At 37.2% G+C, this 16204-nt stretch overlaps 1 protein-coding gene across 6 annotated transcripts in view; it reads left to right on the top strand.

The window, feature by feature from the left end:
- Positions 1-16204, top strand: part of FOXJ3 (forkhead box J3) — a 149415-nt gene that overhangs the window by 82080 nt on the left and 51131 nt on the right. For all 6 annotated transcript variants that reach the window (XM_086716642.1, XM_086716643.1, XM_086716647.1 and 3 more), the window contains one exon: positions 5864-5947. In XM_086716642.1, coding sequence (XP_086572768.1) covers positions 5864-5947 — 84 coding nt within the window. The remainder of the gene's footprint in view (positions 1-5863; positions 5948-16204) is intronic.

Here is a 16204-nt window from a genome sequence, read left to right as displayed (position 1 = left end):
CGAAACCAGAAGCTGAAATACTTGAGGAAATAGTGATGCCAGTCTTCCAGAAACTTTTAAAAAAATAGTGGATGAAGTAGCAGTTTACAGCTCATTTCATGAGTTCAGCATCACCATGATACCAAAGTCAGGCAAAGAAACAATAAGAAAACTACAGACCAATATCCTTTGTGAAAATAGACTACTCAAAAATCTTTAATAAAATAGCACCGAACTAAATTTATTGATACATAAAAAGAATACATCATGATCAAGTGGGATTTGTCCCAGGAATGCGATGCAGGTTAAAATTGGAAAACTAATTGATGTAACTCACCATGTAGTAGAAGAAAACAGAAAAATCATACCATCTTCAGTGTAGAAAAGTTTTGGCACTCATTCAGCAAACTAGGAATAAAAGGGAATTTCCTTAATTTGATTAAAGAAATCTATCAAAAACTTAACAATTTGCATCATATTTAATGATGAGAAACCGAATGCTTTCTCTCTGAGATTAAGAACAAAGATGTTTGTATTCACTGTTGTGCAACATTCTATTAGAGGTCCAAGCCAATGGAGTAAGGCAGGAAAAAGAAAAGACATCCATACTGAAAAATAGTAAGTGAAACTGTCGTTATTTGGAAGCAACATTATTGCATATATAGAAAATCCTAATCTATGGGAAAGCCCCTAGAACTAATAAGTGAGTTTAGCAAAGTCAGAAGATACAAGGTCAGTATAATTTCTTTATATTACTGAGGAATGACTGCAAATTAACAGAAGCAATTCCATTTACAGTAGCAAAATAATGAAATACTTGAGGGATATATTTTAACAAAATAAATATAGACCTGTTTACTCAAAACTATAAAACATTACCAAGAGAAATAAAAGACCTAAATAAATGGAGAGATACAGCATGTTTGTGGAATAGAGGACTCACTGTTAGATATCAGTCTTCCCCAAATTGATTTATAACGTTAATGCAATCCCAATAAAAATCCTAGCATACTTTTCTTCCCCTCCCCTCCCCTCCCCTCCCCTCCCCTCCCCTCCCCTCCCCACGAACAAGCTTTGCAAGGAAATGCCAAACACCTAGAATAAGCAAACAGTTTTGAAAAACAAAACAAAACATGAAGTTGTGGGACTTGCAGTGCCTGATTTCAAGCCTTCCCCTTCCCCTTCTTCCCCTTCCCCTTCTTCCCCTTCCCCTTCTTCCCCTTCCCCTTCTTCCCCTTCTTCCCCTTCTTCCCCTTCCCCTTCCCCTCCAACAAGCTTTGCAAGGAAATGCCAAGGACCTAGAATAAGCAAAGAGTTTTGAAAAACAAAACAAAACATGAAGTTGTGGGATTTGCAGTGCCTGATTTCAAGACTTTCTACATAGCTACAATAATTAAGACAGTGGTATTGGTATAAGGATAGACATGTAGATCAATGGAATAGAATAGAGTTCAGAAATAGACCCATGTATATATTCAGCTGATTTTTGATAGAGGTGCCAGTGTAATTTAGTGGGAAAAGTATATAGTCTTTCCAAGAAGTGGTGCTGTATATCTGGGTGGAAGAAAAATTTATATTGATCCTTATCTCAGACTTACACAGTTAACCTTAAGTGGATGAGATACCTTAGCATAAAAATTAAGACTATTTTATAAAACATCTAGAAGAAAATGGAGGAAAATATTTGCCATGTTGGAGTAGGCAAATATATTTTTTTAAGCTAGACACAGACCACAAAATGAAAATTGATAATTGGGACTTGTTGAATTTAAGATTTTTGCTCCTAGGTGATGCTGTAATGAAGAGATAACCACAGACTGAGAGAAAATATTTCTTGTATATTATCTATCTATATCTATATCTTTCTATCTATCTATATCTCTTTTGTTACTCAAAAAATATTAAAAAATTCTTGGAATACAAATAACCCAAAGTCTTATAATCCAAATAAAACATGGGCAAAAGTTTTCAGCACTTTGCAAAATGATACATGGATGGCAAGCACATGCAAAGATGCTGCCTACTATCATTATTCATTCAGGAAGCACACATAAAAATCACTGAGTTACAATGACAACTTCCACTATATTGTTTGTCCTTGAAGACTTAAAATACTAAGTGTTGGTTAGGACATAGAGCAGCTGAACTCATGCATTGCTAGTCGGTGTGGAAAATAGTTTGACAGGTTGATTCCATTTATGTGAAATTTTAGAAAAGGGTGAATAATTTATAATGGAAGCTGATCAATGGTGGTATGGGATGGAGGTGGGGGCAAAGGAAAGGGAATTGCTTGCTGAGTCACAAAAAGGATCCTTTTGGGGTGATGGAAATGTTCTGTGTCTTGATTTTGGTATTGCATGAGTGTATACATTTGTCAGAACTCCTTGAACTGTATATTTCAAATGGGTGTACTTCATTTAAAAATATATATACTCCAATGAAGTTGGTTTTAAAAATAAAATCACACAACAATAAACTGTTGTTTCCTACTTGTTGCACATGAGCCTAGAGTAGTAGGCCTTACTCTGGGAAGAAGTTAGATGAAATGGGTGTTTGTAGATAGGTTATATTTGGGCAGTTCAGTTTCTGTGAGAAATATTATAAGGAAGAGCAAAGGTAACTGCTTTTTAAAGGTAGCTGAAAGGGACCTTTTGTGGTATGATATAGAACATAAAATTTATCATTGTAACCATGTAAGTGTATAGTTCAGTGGCATTAAGCATATTTACATTGTTGTACAACCATCGCCACCATCTATTTCCAGAACTCCTTCACTTCCCAGATTGAAACTACACCCACTAAATAGTAATTCTTCCTCTTCCCATCCCCCAGCCCATGGCAGCCACCATTCTACTTTCTGTGTCTGTGATTTTGACTATTCTTGGTACTTTATGTAAGTGGAATTACACCATGTCTTTTTGTGATTTACTTCACCTAGCATGATGTCATAATGGTTCACTCATGTTATCGCATATATGACAGAATTGCCTTCCTTTTAAACACTGAATAACATTCCATTGTGTGCGTGTGTGTGTGTGTATGTGCGTGTGTGTGTATACACCACATATTATCTATCTATTGATGGACATTTGGGTTGCTTTTACCTTTTAACTATTGTGAATGATACTGCTGTGAACATGAGGATATGAATATCTGTTCAAGTCCTTGTTTTTGATTCTTGTGGGTATATACCTTGAAGTGAAATTGACGGATCACATAGTAATTCTGTGTTTAATTTTTTGATAAACTGCCACTCATTTTCCACAGTGACTGCACCATTTTACATTCTGTTAGTGATGCACAAAAGCTGCAGGTTGTCCACTTCCTTGCCAGCACATTTTATTTTATTTTATTTTATTTTATTTTATTTTATTTTATTTTATTTTATTTTATTTTATTTTATTTTATTTTTTATTATTTATTGATTGATTGATAATAGACATCCTAATAGGTGTGAAGTGGTATCTTGTGGTTTTCATTTGTGAAGGGAAATTTTAAGGTCATTTAATCCAAACCTGTGATTTTGCAGATGAAATTCAGTCAGTAGGTTAGCAAGAGCTACCTAAGGTGGATGATTTTACAATTTCTTTTGTGAATTTCAATGGTTTGTGTTTGCATTTAGGCATTCAGGGTTTTGTGACTGTATCCTAAATAGTTAGGCGTATGAACAATTTTTTTCTTTGTGATTAGCTACAGCCATCATATTTTGTGTGGAAGAATAGATACTTTTAAAAATAGTTTTATTAAAATGTTTAATAAGTCTGAAGTTTGGACAGTGAACGTTTTCCCCAGATTAACACACAAGTGTACACCATGAAAACAGCATGAAACACTGGAATTTGTCATTTCCATGAACATTAAACTATTGTTCAACAAGTGTTGGTATTTGTCTTCCTGCTTTAATTTTCAACTTCTATAACAACGGAATATAAAACTTTTTTCCTTCTTTATTTTGCAACTTGCTAGCTGAACCTACTCAAAAATCATTGTTTTCATTTTTAGTGCTTAATTTCTGTAGTGTCTACATTTTACATGGTTCTTGGCAAGTTTATATCAGGTCTGCTAGATTCATTAGCTGAAACCACAGTGACTACTTTGAAAAGATAGAGATGACTCCTCCAGTAATGGCTGGGTGATGAAATGAGTGCTAAGTTGAGGTACCTTTATAGACTAGGACCTGGGAAGACCTGGTATCATACCCTGTACTCTTAAAATTGTTGGCACTGTTCAAATGCTCTTCTTCATTTTCAAAAAATGTTTATTGAGTACTTACCATGTATTTGACATTGTACCTGGCGCAGTGGATATAGAAATGAGTTTCTACCGTTAAGGAACTCAGCCTGGAAAGGATACAGACCTATAAATAAGCTTATAAAGTAAAGTGCAATCAGTGGTCTAAATGTATAAAATGTGTGGAGATCTTACAGAGGGAGAGAGTGATGAATTTAGTAGGAGGATCAGAGGAAGGATTCCTTTAGATGGGATCTGAGCTGGGTTTTGAAGGTAGAATGTGAGTTTGTCAGTGGTACTGAGATCAGCATGTAGGGTAGGCAAAGCTGTGTGAAAGAACATGGTACGTATGCTTAAAAGACTATAAGCAGATAATTCATGTTGGACACAAAGAATGAGGATTGTTAGATGAGAGCTATATTTCCCCTCATTGTCAAATACTGCCTGAAAAAACAGCCTGAGAATGTTAATGAAGTAATAGAGGCAAAGATTAAACTTTAACGCTGGATTAATTATAAAATTATAAAACTGGGATGTGCATTGTATTTCTGTTTCTGAAATGCATATCTCCCTCCCTCCCTTTTACTTTCTCCCTCATTCCTTGCCCTCCTCCCGTGTGTGTGCGTGTGTGTGCGTGTGTGTGTATAAACAAGTTAACTGAGGGAGAAAGGAAGCAAGCCTTGGTTCTGGTCCCGGTTCTCATACCCTTGGTTGAACAAACCACTTCTCTTTTTGAGCTTTGGTTTCTTCATAATCTATACTTTCCAAATATCTTTTGAGGGAGTCCCAATTCTTGAGTGCCTGGAACACAGTAGGTGCTAAATACGTATGTTCAAATGAGTGGTCTTGAGAACTTGTATCTAAGAGAGGATAAATAAATTTTTTTTTTTAATTTTTTTTTTTCAACGTTTATTTTTATTTTTGGGACAGAGAGAGACAGAGCATGAACGGGGGAGGGGCAGAGAGAGAGGGAGACACAGAATCGGAAACAGGCTCCAGGCTCTGAGCCATCAGCCCAGAGCCCGACGCGGGGCTCGAACTCCCGGACCGCGAGATCGTGACCTGGCTGAAGTCGGACGCTTAACCGACTGCGCCACCCAGGCGCCCCGAGAGGATAAATAATTAAAAAGCTTTAACAGAATAAGCAATAAAAGATTTATGTACAGACCATTGCTCTCCAGGATGCATTTATTATATAAAATGTGTTCAAGCAGTTTGTCTTTATATAAATGGTTTCATTTACCATTTAGATTTGTGAGGTCCTAGAGTATGGAAACTGTAGTATCTTTATATATATAAAACTCTCCCCAGACTTGAATGTCATATGCTGTTGTAATTATCATATGTGTCCAAAGAATTAGTATATATTTAAAAAGTGTGTTCATTTGTTCTTTGGCTGTGGCAGAAGTTCTTGGACTTAACTACTTCAGATTGTGATTTTTTTTTTCCTCTTTAATAATCTAGTTGTAAATGGACCTTTTTTCTCATGTAAACCTTATTTTTCTCAGTGCAAAGTTAGTATTTCTTCTCATGCTACTTTTCCACTATTGTATCTGCAAAATATTTGCTTCTGGAGCAGAAGATTGTAAAAATCCATTTTTAACCTTATAGAGTTGCTGTGATATACTGTTAATATTTCTTTCTTTACCTTTAGGGGTCCTACTGGGCAATAGACACCAATCCGAAGGAAGATGCACTGCCTACTCGGCCAAAGAAGAGAGCACGATCTGTAGAACGGGTAAAACGCTCTTTATCACAAATTGAATATGGCAGGGTTTATGTCAGCAGTACAGCTTTTTAAAGTTCATTTCCTATATAGCAACTACAATCTTAATGAAGGTAGTATTTTATTTGTATAGCATTTCTGTTTTTACAGAGCACTTTCAGACTCATTTTATTTGATCTTCATAACTCTTCGAGTGAGGTAGGCAGTTTAGGAATTAAGTAAAAGGTTTGTTTCGTAATTATGGCATAACTGTTCCCATAGACTTGAGTCTAGGTCTCTTGAATTGTAATTTGGTATTCTTTCCTCTGTATCTCCAACACCGAGAACTGGTTTTATGTAACAGAGCTGTTCCTTTTCACTGCAGAGAATCAGTCTGATTACATTGAATTTTCCTGATGGCTTTCAAAATGGTTTTTCCTGCTTCCAACCATGGAATAATTATTTTGTGTACAAAATCTGTGCCTCTGTGTTGTTTGTAAGATCATTCTTGGGAATTTATGGTTAGAATGAATTTGCAAGAACGAAAGAGAAAAGGAGCTCTAGTTGATATCCTAGGATACTTATTGTAACATACTTTTAGTCAGCACTTTGGCTGTCATCAGACATTAACTTTACCTTTCAGCTTTCCTCATTCTGTATTTCCATCTCAGCTAAAACACATACAGACCCCATTCTACCCTACTATTCTTTGACTCATTTCAGATGTTAACTGCATTGTGAAACCTTTCCTCAATTCGTTGTGTTCTTGTAGAACTTTTACAAAGTTGTTTTATAGAATTTCTCATACTTGGTAGAAATTATTTGTCTCTATATTTGTCTCCTTCCCTGGACTGTGATCCCTTAAGAGCAGAGAAAATATATTTGTATCTCCAGTGTTAGTATTTTTCACAGCTTATAATAAGTATCAGTGTTTTCAGAATAAATCAGGGCAAAGGGAATAAGATAAGATAAAGCAAACTGGGTAATTGTTTGGTCAGATAAATTTGTTTTATGCCCCTTCCTGGTAGAGAGATAAAACTTTTCAGTCTTAAAGATAAGGACCTTAATTAAGCTGAGGGTTTAAGTTGGGATCAGGCGAGCTCATGAAGTATAGGTGCAGTGGGATTTAGTGAGGCAGATTTATGGAGCCAGCAGAAGGAATTCGATACTCCAGTTACCAAGCTATATGGAATTAGAGGTGAACTCTTAGGCCCACTTTTTTGGTTTTGTACATACCAAAGTTTAAGAAATTAAAGTTTCATATTGGTGGGATGGTCTTCTGTTAACAGTTTTAAGATTGAGATGCTGATGGGGCGCCTGGGTGGCGCAGTCGGTTAAGCGTCCGACTTCAGCCAGGTCACGATCTCGCGGTCTCTGAGTTCGAGCCCCGCGTCGGGCTCTGGGCAGATGGCTCGGAGCCTGGAGCCTGTTTCCGATTCTGTGTCTCCCTCTCTCTCTGCCCCTCCCCCATTCATGCTCTGTCTCTCTCTGTCCCAAAAATAAATAAAAACGTTGAAAAAAAAAATTAAAAAAAAAAAGATTGAGATGCTGATGAACTATGCATGTAATGATTTGAGAGGGAACCAACCTCAGTTCCTGCCCTCCCACTTCCGCTTTTTAGAAGAGACTTAGCACATGGACTTTAATTGTGTGAGAACGTGGAGCACAAAATTTTTAGCATCTCTTGCCAGAATGTGAAGGAAGGAGAGAGGTATCCACATTGTTAACCCAGAGCATCAGCAGGGATGCATATCTTGGAGGGTTGAGGAATTGTGGTCTTCTCAGCCATTTGTTCTTTTTCTGCAGTGCCTGGAACTTGAATTATTTTTGGAAATTTGAATTGATAGTTGGGTTGACAACTGTGCATTTCTTTTGGGTATCAGCTTTAAATTTTATTCTTGTTTCATAGTTCTTAGAGCAATCACTCTATTTCTGAGAGTCCTTTTTTTTTTTTTCTGAAGACCATATTGTCCAGTTTACAGTGGAAGTTTATAGAAATAAAGGATTCAGATTACAGAAGTATGTTTTACATACAAAGCATGTGTTCTTGAATTTTGGACATATTTTCTGTTGTTTATCTTTGTATTTTCATTTTAAGCTAAAATGTGTGTAAAAACTTCAACAACTTATCTTTGTAGTATAGTCCCATAAAATATCCAGTACCAGAGCCTTTTGGCTAGTACTGTTGATAATTATTTTGGCCTGAGCTGTGTATTGGTTGCTACCATAAGAGAGAAACTATATAGAAAATTCTAGCTGTAAGCAGAGTACATATAATCAGGGAGACCGATGGTTTAACAAATTCTCTAAACGATAACCTTTCAAAACAAAATTTATTGCTTTGACAAGCTGGTTATGTCTCTATTTTTCATTTAGAGGTTTTCTTGGGAGTAGAGGGATAGTAATATTTTTATTAGAACAGAGTTTGTATTTTAAATGACCGTTGGGGGGCGCCTGGGTGGCGCAGTCGGTTAAGCGTCCGACTTCAGCCAGGTCACGATCTCGCGGTCCGTGAGTTCGAGCCCCGCGTCGGGCTCTGGGCTGATGGCTCAGAGCCTGGAGCCTGTTTCCGATTCTGTGTCTCCCTCTCTCTCTGCCCCTCCCCCGTTCATGCTCTGTCTCTCTCTGTCCCAAAAATAAATAAACGTTAAATGACTGTTGGGTCTTATCTAAGGAAATGTGTAAGACAGTCAAATAGTGATGGTTCTGAATGTGATTTTCATGTATTTAAAGTTTTCTCAAAAACTAAACATGACCCATAAGTTGAAACTTTTAAAAGATTTTATTTATTTTTATTTTTTTAAGTAATCTCTGCACCTAGTATGGGGCTCAAAGTCAGCACTCCAAGATCAAGAGTCACATGCTCTACCAACTGAGCCAGTTGGACGCCTCTAAACTTTTAAAAGATTTAAAAATGTAGATGGCAAATATGTTGACATCCCTCAAAGATTCTTATTAAATTTCTGAAATTTGTTATTTTTTTCCATGTGTAAACATCAGAATTCTATGTGAAAAATCAAAATGTTTCACACATTTTTGAAGAGAGATGAGCTTGTAGTGGAACAGAATTGGCTTTCTAAACTGCTGAAGAGAAAGGATTTTTAAAAATGCAAGTAACAGTGTCTTTATGTCCTAAATGAAAAATGAAGCATGATCATTATTTCCAGCCTAATATTCTTAACTCAGTTCTCTGGACCACCTCCCTGTCCCTTCTATTTACTTGAACAGAAGCCCATGTTCTGGCCTGATCATTACAATGTCCCTTTCTTCTTTTCTTAATTCTTGAGTATAAATGTCTCTCATTTTCCTTTTTCTTATTTCTTTCATTTTCTTACCACTTTTATCATAAAATGGACCTGTAGACCTTAAAAATATATTGAATAAAATTTAGCATGGTGAAATGAATGGGCTCCTTTACTAGGAGTCCTTTGTTTTACAATTTACTTGTTCTTGTGACTTTTGGCAAATTGTTAGACATTTTTTGAGCTTCAGTATCCTCAGTTATAAAGTAAGAAGATAGAAGTCTTGACAGCTGCTATGAACTGAATGTTTGTGTTCCTCCAAAATTCATATGTTTGGGGCGCCTGGGTGGCTCGGTCGTTTAAGTGTCTGACTTCAGCTCAGGTCATGATCTCGCAGTTCGTGAGTTCGAGCCCTGCATCGGGCTCTGTGCTGACAGCTCGGAGCCTGGAGCCTGCTTCAGATTCTGTGTCTCCCTCTCTCTCTCTGCCCCTTCCCCGCTCTGTCTGTCTCTGTCTCTCAAAAATGAATAAACGTTAAAAAAAAAAAATTTAAAAAAAAAAAACAACAAAAACCCCCCAAAATTCATATGTTTGAAACCCTGCCCAATTCCAGTGTGATGGTATTTGGAGGTGGGCTCTTTGGGAGGTAATTAGGTCAAAAGGATGAAGCCGCCATGAATGGGATTAGTGCCTTTACATGAATAGGCCAAAGAGCTAGCCAGCTGTCTGTACCATGTGGGAATACCCATGAGAATACCTGGAAGAGGGCTCTCACCAGAACCTGACCATGCTGGCACCATGATCTTGGGCTCCCTGCCTCTAAAACTGTGAGAAATAACATTTCATTTGTTGATAAGCCATCCAGCTTACGATTTGTTGTAGAAATCTGTGTGCTAAGACAACATTGTAATAATAATAGATAATTGTATTGAGTTTATGTGCCAGATGCTTTAAAGAATTTTATGTAACTCCTGTAATTTTTATAGTAACTCCAAATTATGAAACGGATAGGTATAGATGTTGAGTAAGTTGTCAAAGGGTACTAAGACCACTGGGTACCAAGACCAGGATTATGAACCCAGGTAGTCTGCCTTTAGAGTCTGTGCTGTTTACAACTGTCCTGTCCTGCCACTATTATGTACTGTGCCGTAGACCACATTACTGAATCAAATTTCTTCTTATGTGTGCATATCTTGTGAGCTAATGGTCCTTGATTTTAAAAGAGAACCCTAACATTTAACATACATGTATAATATATATACATACATAGACACATAATTAGGGACATGAATATGATTATAAATGACAGAACAAGTACTAGTTAATCTGTTACACCAAGCAAGGATAACTAAAGTAGCACAATATGGATAATACTGCCCTGGGAAGGCCTTTGGGAAGAGGAGTGAAGCTTGGCGTGGAATTTTTTTGCCTAGAAATAGTTGTTCCACTTGGAGAAAACTGTGCATGATTGACTGGCAGGTAGGAAGCGCAGGTGGCATAATTGAGAACCCTTTTAACAATAGTGAAGAATTTAGGGCATGGACATTTAGATAAGGAGTAGAAAGCCTAAAGCCTTGGGATCAAGGAAGTTATTTTGATTTGATAGCCTGTAGTGTTGAGAAAGGAATCAAACAGTTAAGAAAGATACTTGCTCTTTATAAAAATACTCCTTGCAAAAGGAATATGCTGTAGCAGAGAAAATTAATTTTCCCTCTACCCTTCTAGGTTCTTGGCTGAGACCCCCCTGTAATAAAAAGGCAGATTAGTACAAGAAAAACAAATTTAATTACACATGTGTATATGGAAGTCCCACAAAGATATCAGGCTCAAAGGCATTTGAGGCTTATATACCACCCTGAGGTATATATATATATATATCTGGTAAAAACTTCCTGGTACAGATCCCTTTCTCATTTCTTTTGGGCAGTGAAGGAGAAAGTAATTTTTCCTGAATCTACTGGGTCCTGTTTGCCTTCAGCTCAAAAATCACATGCCGGAGTGGGGCATGTTCTGGGATGGCTTGTTCTGAATCCCCTCAATGGATGGAGTTGCCATTGTGAAATGGCAATGGCCTGGGCTAGGGATACATATATGAATAAGAAAGTTCTCTAGAAAATTAGCATAGTATCAGGTTTCTTAATACATACTCATAATTTTGTGAAATGCTGTCAGTTTACCAGGTTAATTTGACAGATCTTTGTTCTCTAGATACTGTGTGTCAGGCATTATGCTAAAATGTACGATATACCAAGAATAATGAGACCTGATAAGATCTAGAATTCTAGCACAAAGACAAAGTAGTGTACAGAAAGTATTTTAAGAAGGATATGACACATTATTGTATACAAAGGAAGGAGAAATTATGTTTTACCATAATATCTGGGGCACCTTCATATGGGTTCTATGGTTTGGCTTTCACGTATAGGTAAGCAGGGCAACATAGAACAGCATTCACTGAGCACACAATTACTGAGTGTTGAGTGCCTGCTCTGAGCAGGCACTGTTTTAGGTGCTGGGGAAGCCTCAGTTAACAAAACAGACATTCTCTGCTCTCCTGAAGTTTATATTCTGTTGAGGTGGGGTGTGGATAGAGAGGCATGAGATACGAGGGCATGATCAAAGGTAGGATAATAGGGGTGGAATAGTGTCAGGATTTGGGAGAGAACATAGTAGGTCATTTTATCTGGATGAGTTTTTCCTCTTTTACCTTAATTTGCATTATACATGCCATTCGTTGAGAGAGTGAGTGTACACCTTTTATAAGCATAGAGCTAAATGTTGGGGGAATAGTGGTAGTACGCAAGACAGATTCTCCTTACGAAGCTCTTAAGCAGGGAAGCTAAGCTGTTAATTCATAATATGGCTTGTTGTCTTAGCATAATTAATAGTTCCCTGATCATTCTCAGAATAGCATTTGGATGATAAATTATGTAAGTACTCTAAAGAGAAGGGTTTTGAGAACTTTGCGGCCATATAGCAGAGAGCTGATGTTTCAGTGAGGCCTGTTAAATGAGCAGAAATAAGGCAGATGAGGGTGGTTGACAATGTGAGAGTGAGGGGAAATCACATGTGTAAGCCTAGTCGTTAAAATAAGTGCCCAAAGTTTTGAGGAACTGACTAGTTAGTATGGCTGGAACATAAGAGTCCAAGAAGGACAGTAATTTCTAACTTTCATTTTTTTCTGTCCTATTAGTTTCTGTTCTTACGTTGGATAATAAATACATTTCTCTTTGACCTTTTGCATTTATTTTCCTTTTTAATTTGGCTTTGCTTGTTCAGTTCAGCCAAAGGATATATTACTGAAAAGTGACCTGTCCTGGAAGCTGCTTAGGGTAGAAAAAAAGCAAGATTAGCTGGATATTATCTACAGAGTTTTGTTTGAAGACTGCAAAGCAGTGAACTATTCCAAGGGAACCAAATATTAAGGAATAGAAAAGGGAACTCCAGTTTTAGGCAGTTTTTTGTTAAAAAAAAAAAAATGCTTTGAGAGAATGAGTACTCCAGATTAGTATGGTAAATTGTTTCCTTTATCATATTGATAATCACAGAAACATATTCTCTGTTCATGCTTTGATTGCCCTCCCCTTCCCCAAACTAAATCATGTGTCTTAGTTATTTTGTAGTTATTCTTTACTTATACGGGATCTGTTATGCTAAAGCAGTGGTTCTCTGTGTGTAAGGCCCATTCAGGAGGCCCACAAGGTGAAAACTGTTCATAATACTGAGATGTTCTTTGCCTTTTTTACTCATAATTTTTCAGAGGTTACAATGACCTGTGATTTTACCATAGATTGAAGGCAGAGGCAGATATGAGAATCCAGTGGTCTTCTATTAAGTAGAGCATTAAAGCAGTTTGTTTAAAAATTTAAAATCCATTCTTCTCACTACGTTTTTTGTTTAGAGACCGTATTTTTCATACAGAACTATGTTAGCATGCAATGTAAATGAATTAATAAGTTTTGTCTCAGTTTAAATTTCTAGTAGGTAAATATCAATAGATATAACTCACATGAATAAGAGCTCTTTGGGAGCCTCAGTAACTTTAAATAGTTGCAAAGGTGTCCTGAGATAAAATTTGAGGAATATTGTATTAAAGGAAGATTTCCTGTCTCTTCCAGGAAGAGACAAAGAAAAGATCTTTGTCATGATTTAAGTTCTACTGCAAGTAGACAAGGAATTGAGTGCAGGTAGCTTGAGGGGTGATACTAGGAAAGTAGGGCAATTATCAAGTCAGTTACCACTGTGAGCACTAAAGAGCACAGTCCAACTGGGAAACTTTGGGAGGTGGTTTAGAATTGTGGACAACAAGCTAAGATATCTGTCCATCAGCTCTTCCCCCATTGAGTGATGATGCCACTGGGGACATGACCTTTTCTGCACTTCTGGCCTGCCCTGCACAAAGCCAAAGCATGCTCCCCAGTTAGGAAAAAAAAATGCTTAGGTGGAGAGGTAGAGGTGTTTGTAGTAAGCAGGATAGAGAGGAACACGGGGGAATGTGGTGGGGTTCTGACAGCGTTTACTATGTGTCTTTACTTCTTTTCTACTAGTGGAGTGTATGTGTGTGTTTTCAGATCTGTGTGCACCTTTGTTTGTTTGTTTCACAGGCTCTTGCATGTTCATAGCCTTTGACTTAAAAAATTGATTGAATCCAATCCAGGAAATCCTTTAAAAAATCTTTGTCTCTTCAAGGTGTGTATGGGCACAACTGTTAAATTGGTAGATTGAAGGTACATCTTTTGGAGTAGATTTCTTGTAATTGAAAGAGATTCTTCCTGGTCACTGGTTAGTATTTGCCTAAGTGCCTCATTCAGGGTTTTAAAATAAGTGGACAAAATTTAGTACTGTTAGAGAAGTTGTTGAAATGGTTGTATGTGACTGCTGCTTATGGATAGTGAAGTGTTTTTGTTTTATGCTTGGCACAAGTAAGGTGCTTTGAAAGAATTGTAAGTAGGAAATAATGCCCCTGTTAGGAATGTAAAATTTCTGAACATTCAAAGCTGGGAAGGAGGATGGGGTACTGCTGGCGGTAGGAAATAGAAATTCTAAATACAAAAACAAGAAAAAAATAACGTTTAGACTGTGTTATGTTTTAGCTTCATGTAATTATTCAAAGTTCTTTTGTTTAAGAATATAGTAAAATTATGAGCACAATCAAGTCATGTTACAGAGTCATGAGGTGTCACTTTTATTAAGTACAAGATTTGGGGGGAAATAGAATTTAACCAGGAAGTTAGGAGATCTAGTTTTAAAATTAATTGTACTATAACTTAAATATTTAATTTTCTGATCATGGTTTCTTTAAATATAAGTGGATTGTCAGCTGTGTAGGCCCAGGAAATCCCTCAAGTGCAAAGGCTCCGAGGGAGAAACATACCTGGCACCTTGAGAAACAGCAAGGAGGTCACTGTGGCCATGTGTGAGGAGGGAAGAATAGTGGGACCTGACATCAGAGAAGTAAATGGTGGGAGCAGGAAAAAGATGGTGTAGCACCTTGTGTGCCTTTATAAAGACTTTGGTTTTACTTTGAGGGAGGTGTGGAAAGCCATTGAATGGAAGGCTATAAGCAAAGTAGTGAAATAATGTGACTTACATTTTCATAGGAACACTGTAGCTGCTGTGTGGAGTGTAAGTTGTAAGAGAACAGCACTAGAAGCAGGCAAATCAGGAGGAAATTGCTGTGGATAGTTTTGCTTAAATCTTCTAAGCACTGTTGTGGAAATTATTGGAAGGAGTAAAGGCCAGTTAGAAGTATATAAACTCACTGCCTTAAGCGTGTTGGACTCTGCAAAGAAACACCTACTCTGCGATTAGCCAGCTTTTATTGGAACAAAGATGGGGGCATAACACATTACTTTTTCTTGAAGTTGTGTGTTAACAGTTCAAAGGTGATTACAGGTTTAATCGGGGAGATAACTGAAAGATAGATGGATAAATAGAAAAGAGGACATTCTTCTAGGCAGGATATTCTGCATTTGCTGCATATCTCAGATTGTTGTCATTCTGTTGTTTTGTGACGCAGTTTCAGTCATATGGAGTGGTCTTGTTGATTCGGAGAGCCCACTTGTGTGCCTGCCTGAGTCTGGATAAGGGGGATTCATTTAAAGGTATAAGTGAACAGAGGAAGGAATGTAATCTACATGCCCACTCTTCGAACTCCTAGAACTGAAAAAAAACATTTATTTCAAGTGGACAAACATGTACAGAGTGTACATTATGTGGGAGGAGCTACATGCTGCCTGCAAGAGATAGGTGTGACTAGAATTTCCTGGGAGTTTTAAAGTCAGAGAAATCCTATCCAGTTAGAGATTTTTGACCAGGAAGTGTTTCATGAGGGGTCATTTGGACGAATGGGTAGGATTTGACAATTCGTCAAATACAGTTTACAATTTGAGGAGTTCTCACATGTGAGGTTATCACCAGTATCAAATGAACATTGCTGTCACCCCCAAAAGTTTTCTCATGCCCCTTTGGAATTTATGCCTTCCTCCGTTTTCATTCCCACGCTGCCCTGATCTGGGGGGATTTGACATATTAATGATATTGATCATTGCAAGTCACAAAAATGTTGTATCTTTCCATTAATTAGATCTCTAATTTCTATCAGGAATGTTTTTTAGTGTTCAGTGTAGGGGACTGTGATAATTCCAGTTAGATTTAATACTGAATATTTTGTTTTTGGAAGCTATATATTTTAAAATCAGTTTTCCAGTTGCTTTCTGCTAGTATATAAAAATGTAATTAATTTTTATATATTAACCTTGCATCCTGTAATCGTGTTATTGGTAATAGTTTTATAGTGCCTTGGGATTTTCTATATAAACAGTTATGTGATCTGCAAATAGTTTTCCTGTCCCTCTCCCTCTTGCTCTTCTGTCCCTTCCCACCTTATTATAGTGACTAGAATCTCCACTACAGTGTTGAATAGAAGTGATGAAAGTGGGCATCCTTCCCTTAATTCCATTTTTAGGGGAAAAGTATAAAGTGTTCAGTATTTCACCACTAAGTGGAACATAAGCTGTAGGGCTTTTGTAGATACGCTTTATCAGAA

This window comes from Puma concolor, chromosome C1, assembly GCF_028749965.1.
Source record: "Puma concolor isolate L17-30 chromosome C1, mPumCon1.1.hap2, whole genome shotgun sequence".
Classification (NCBI taxonomy): domain Eukaryota; kingdom Metazoa; phylum Chordata; class Mammalia; order Carnivora; family Felidae; genus Puma; species Puma concolor.
Note: the sequence above shows the minus strand (reverse complement) of the source record. Positions and strands in the feature narration are given on the sequence as shown.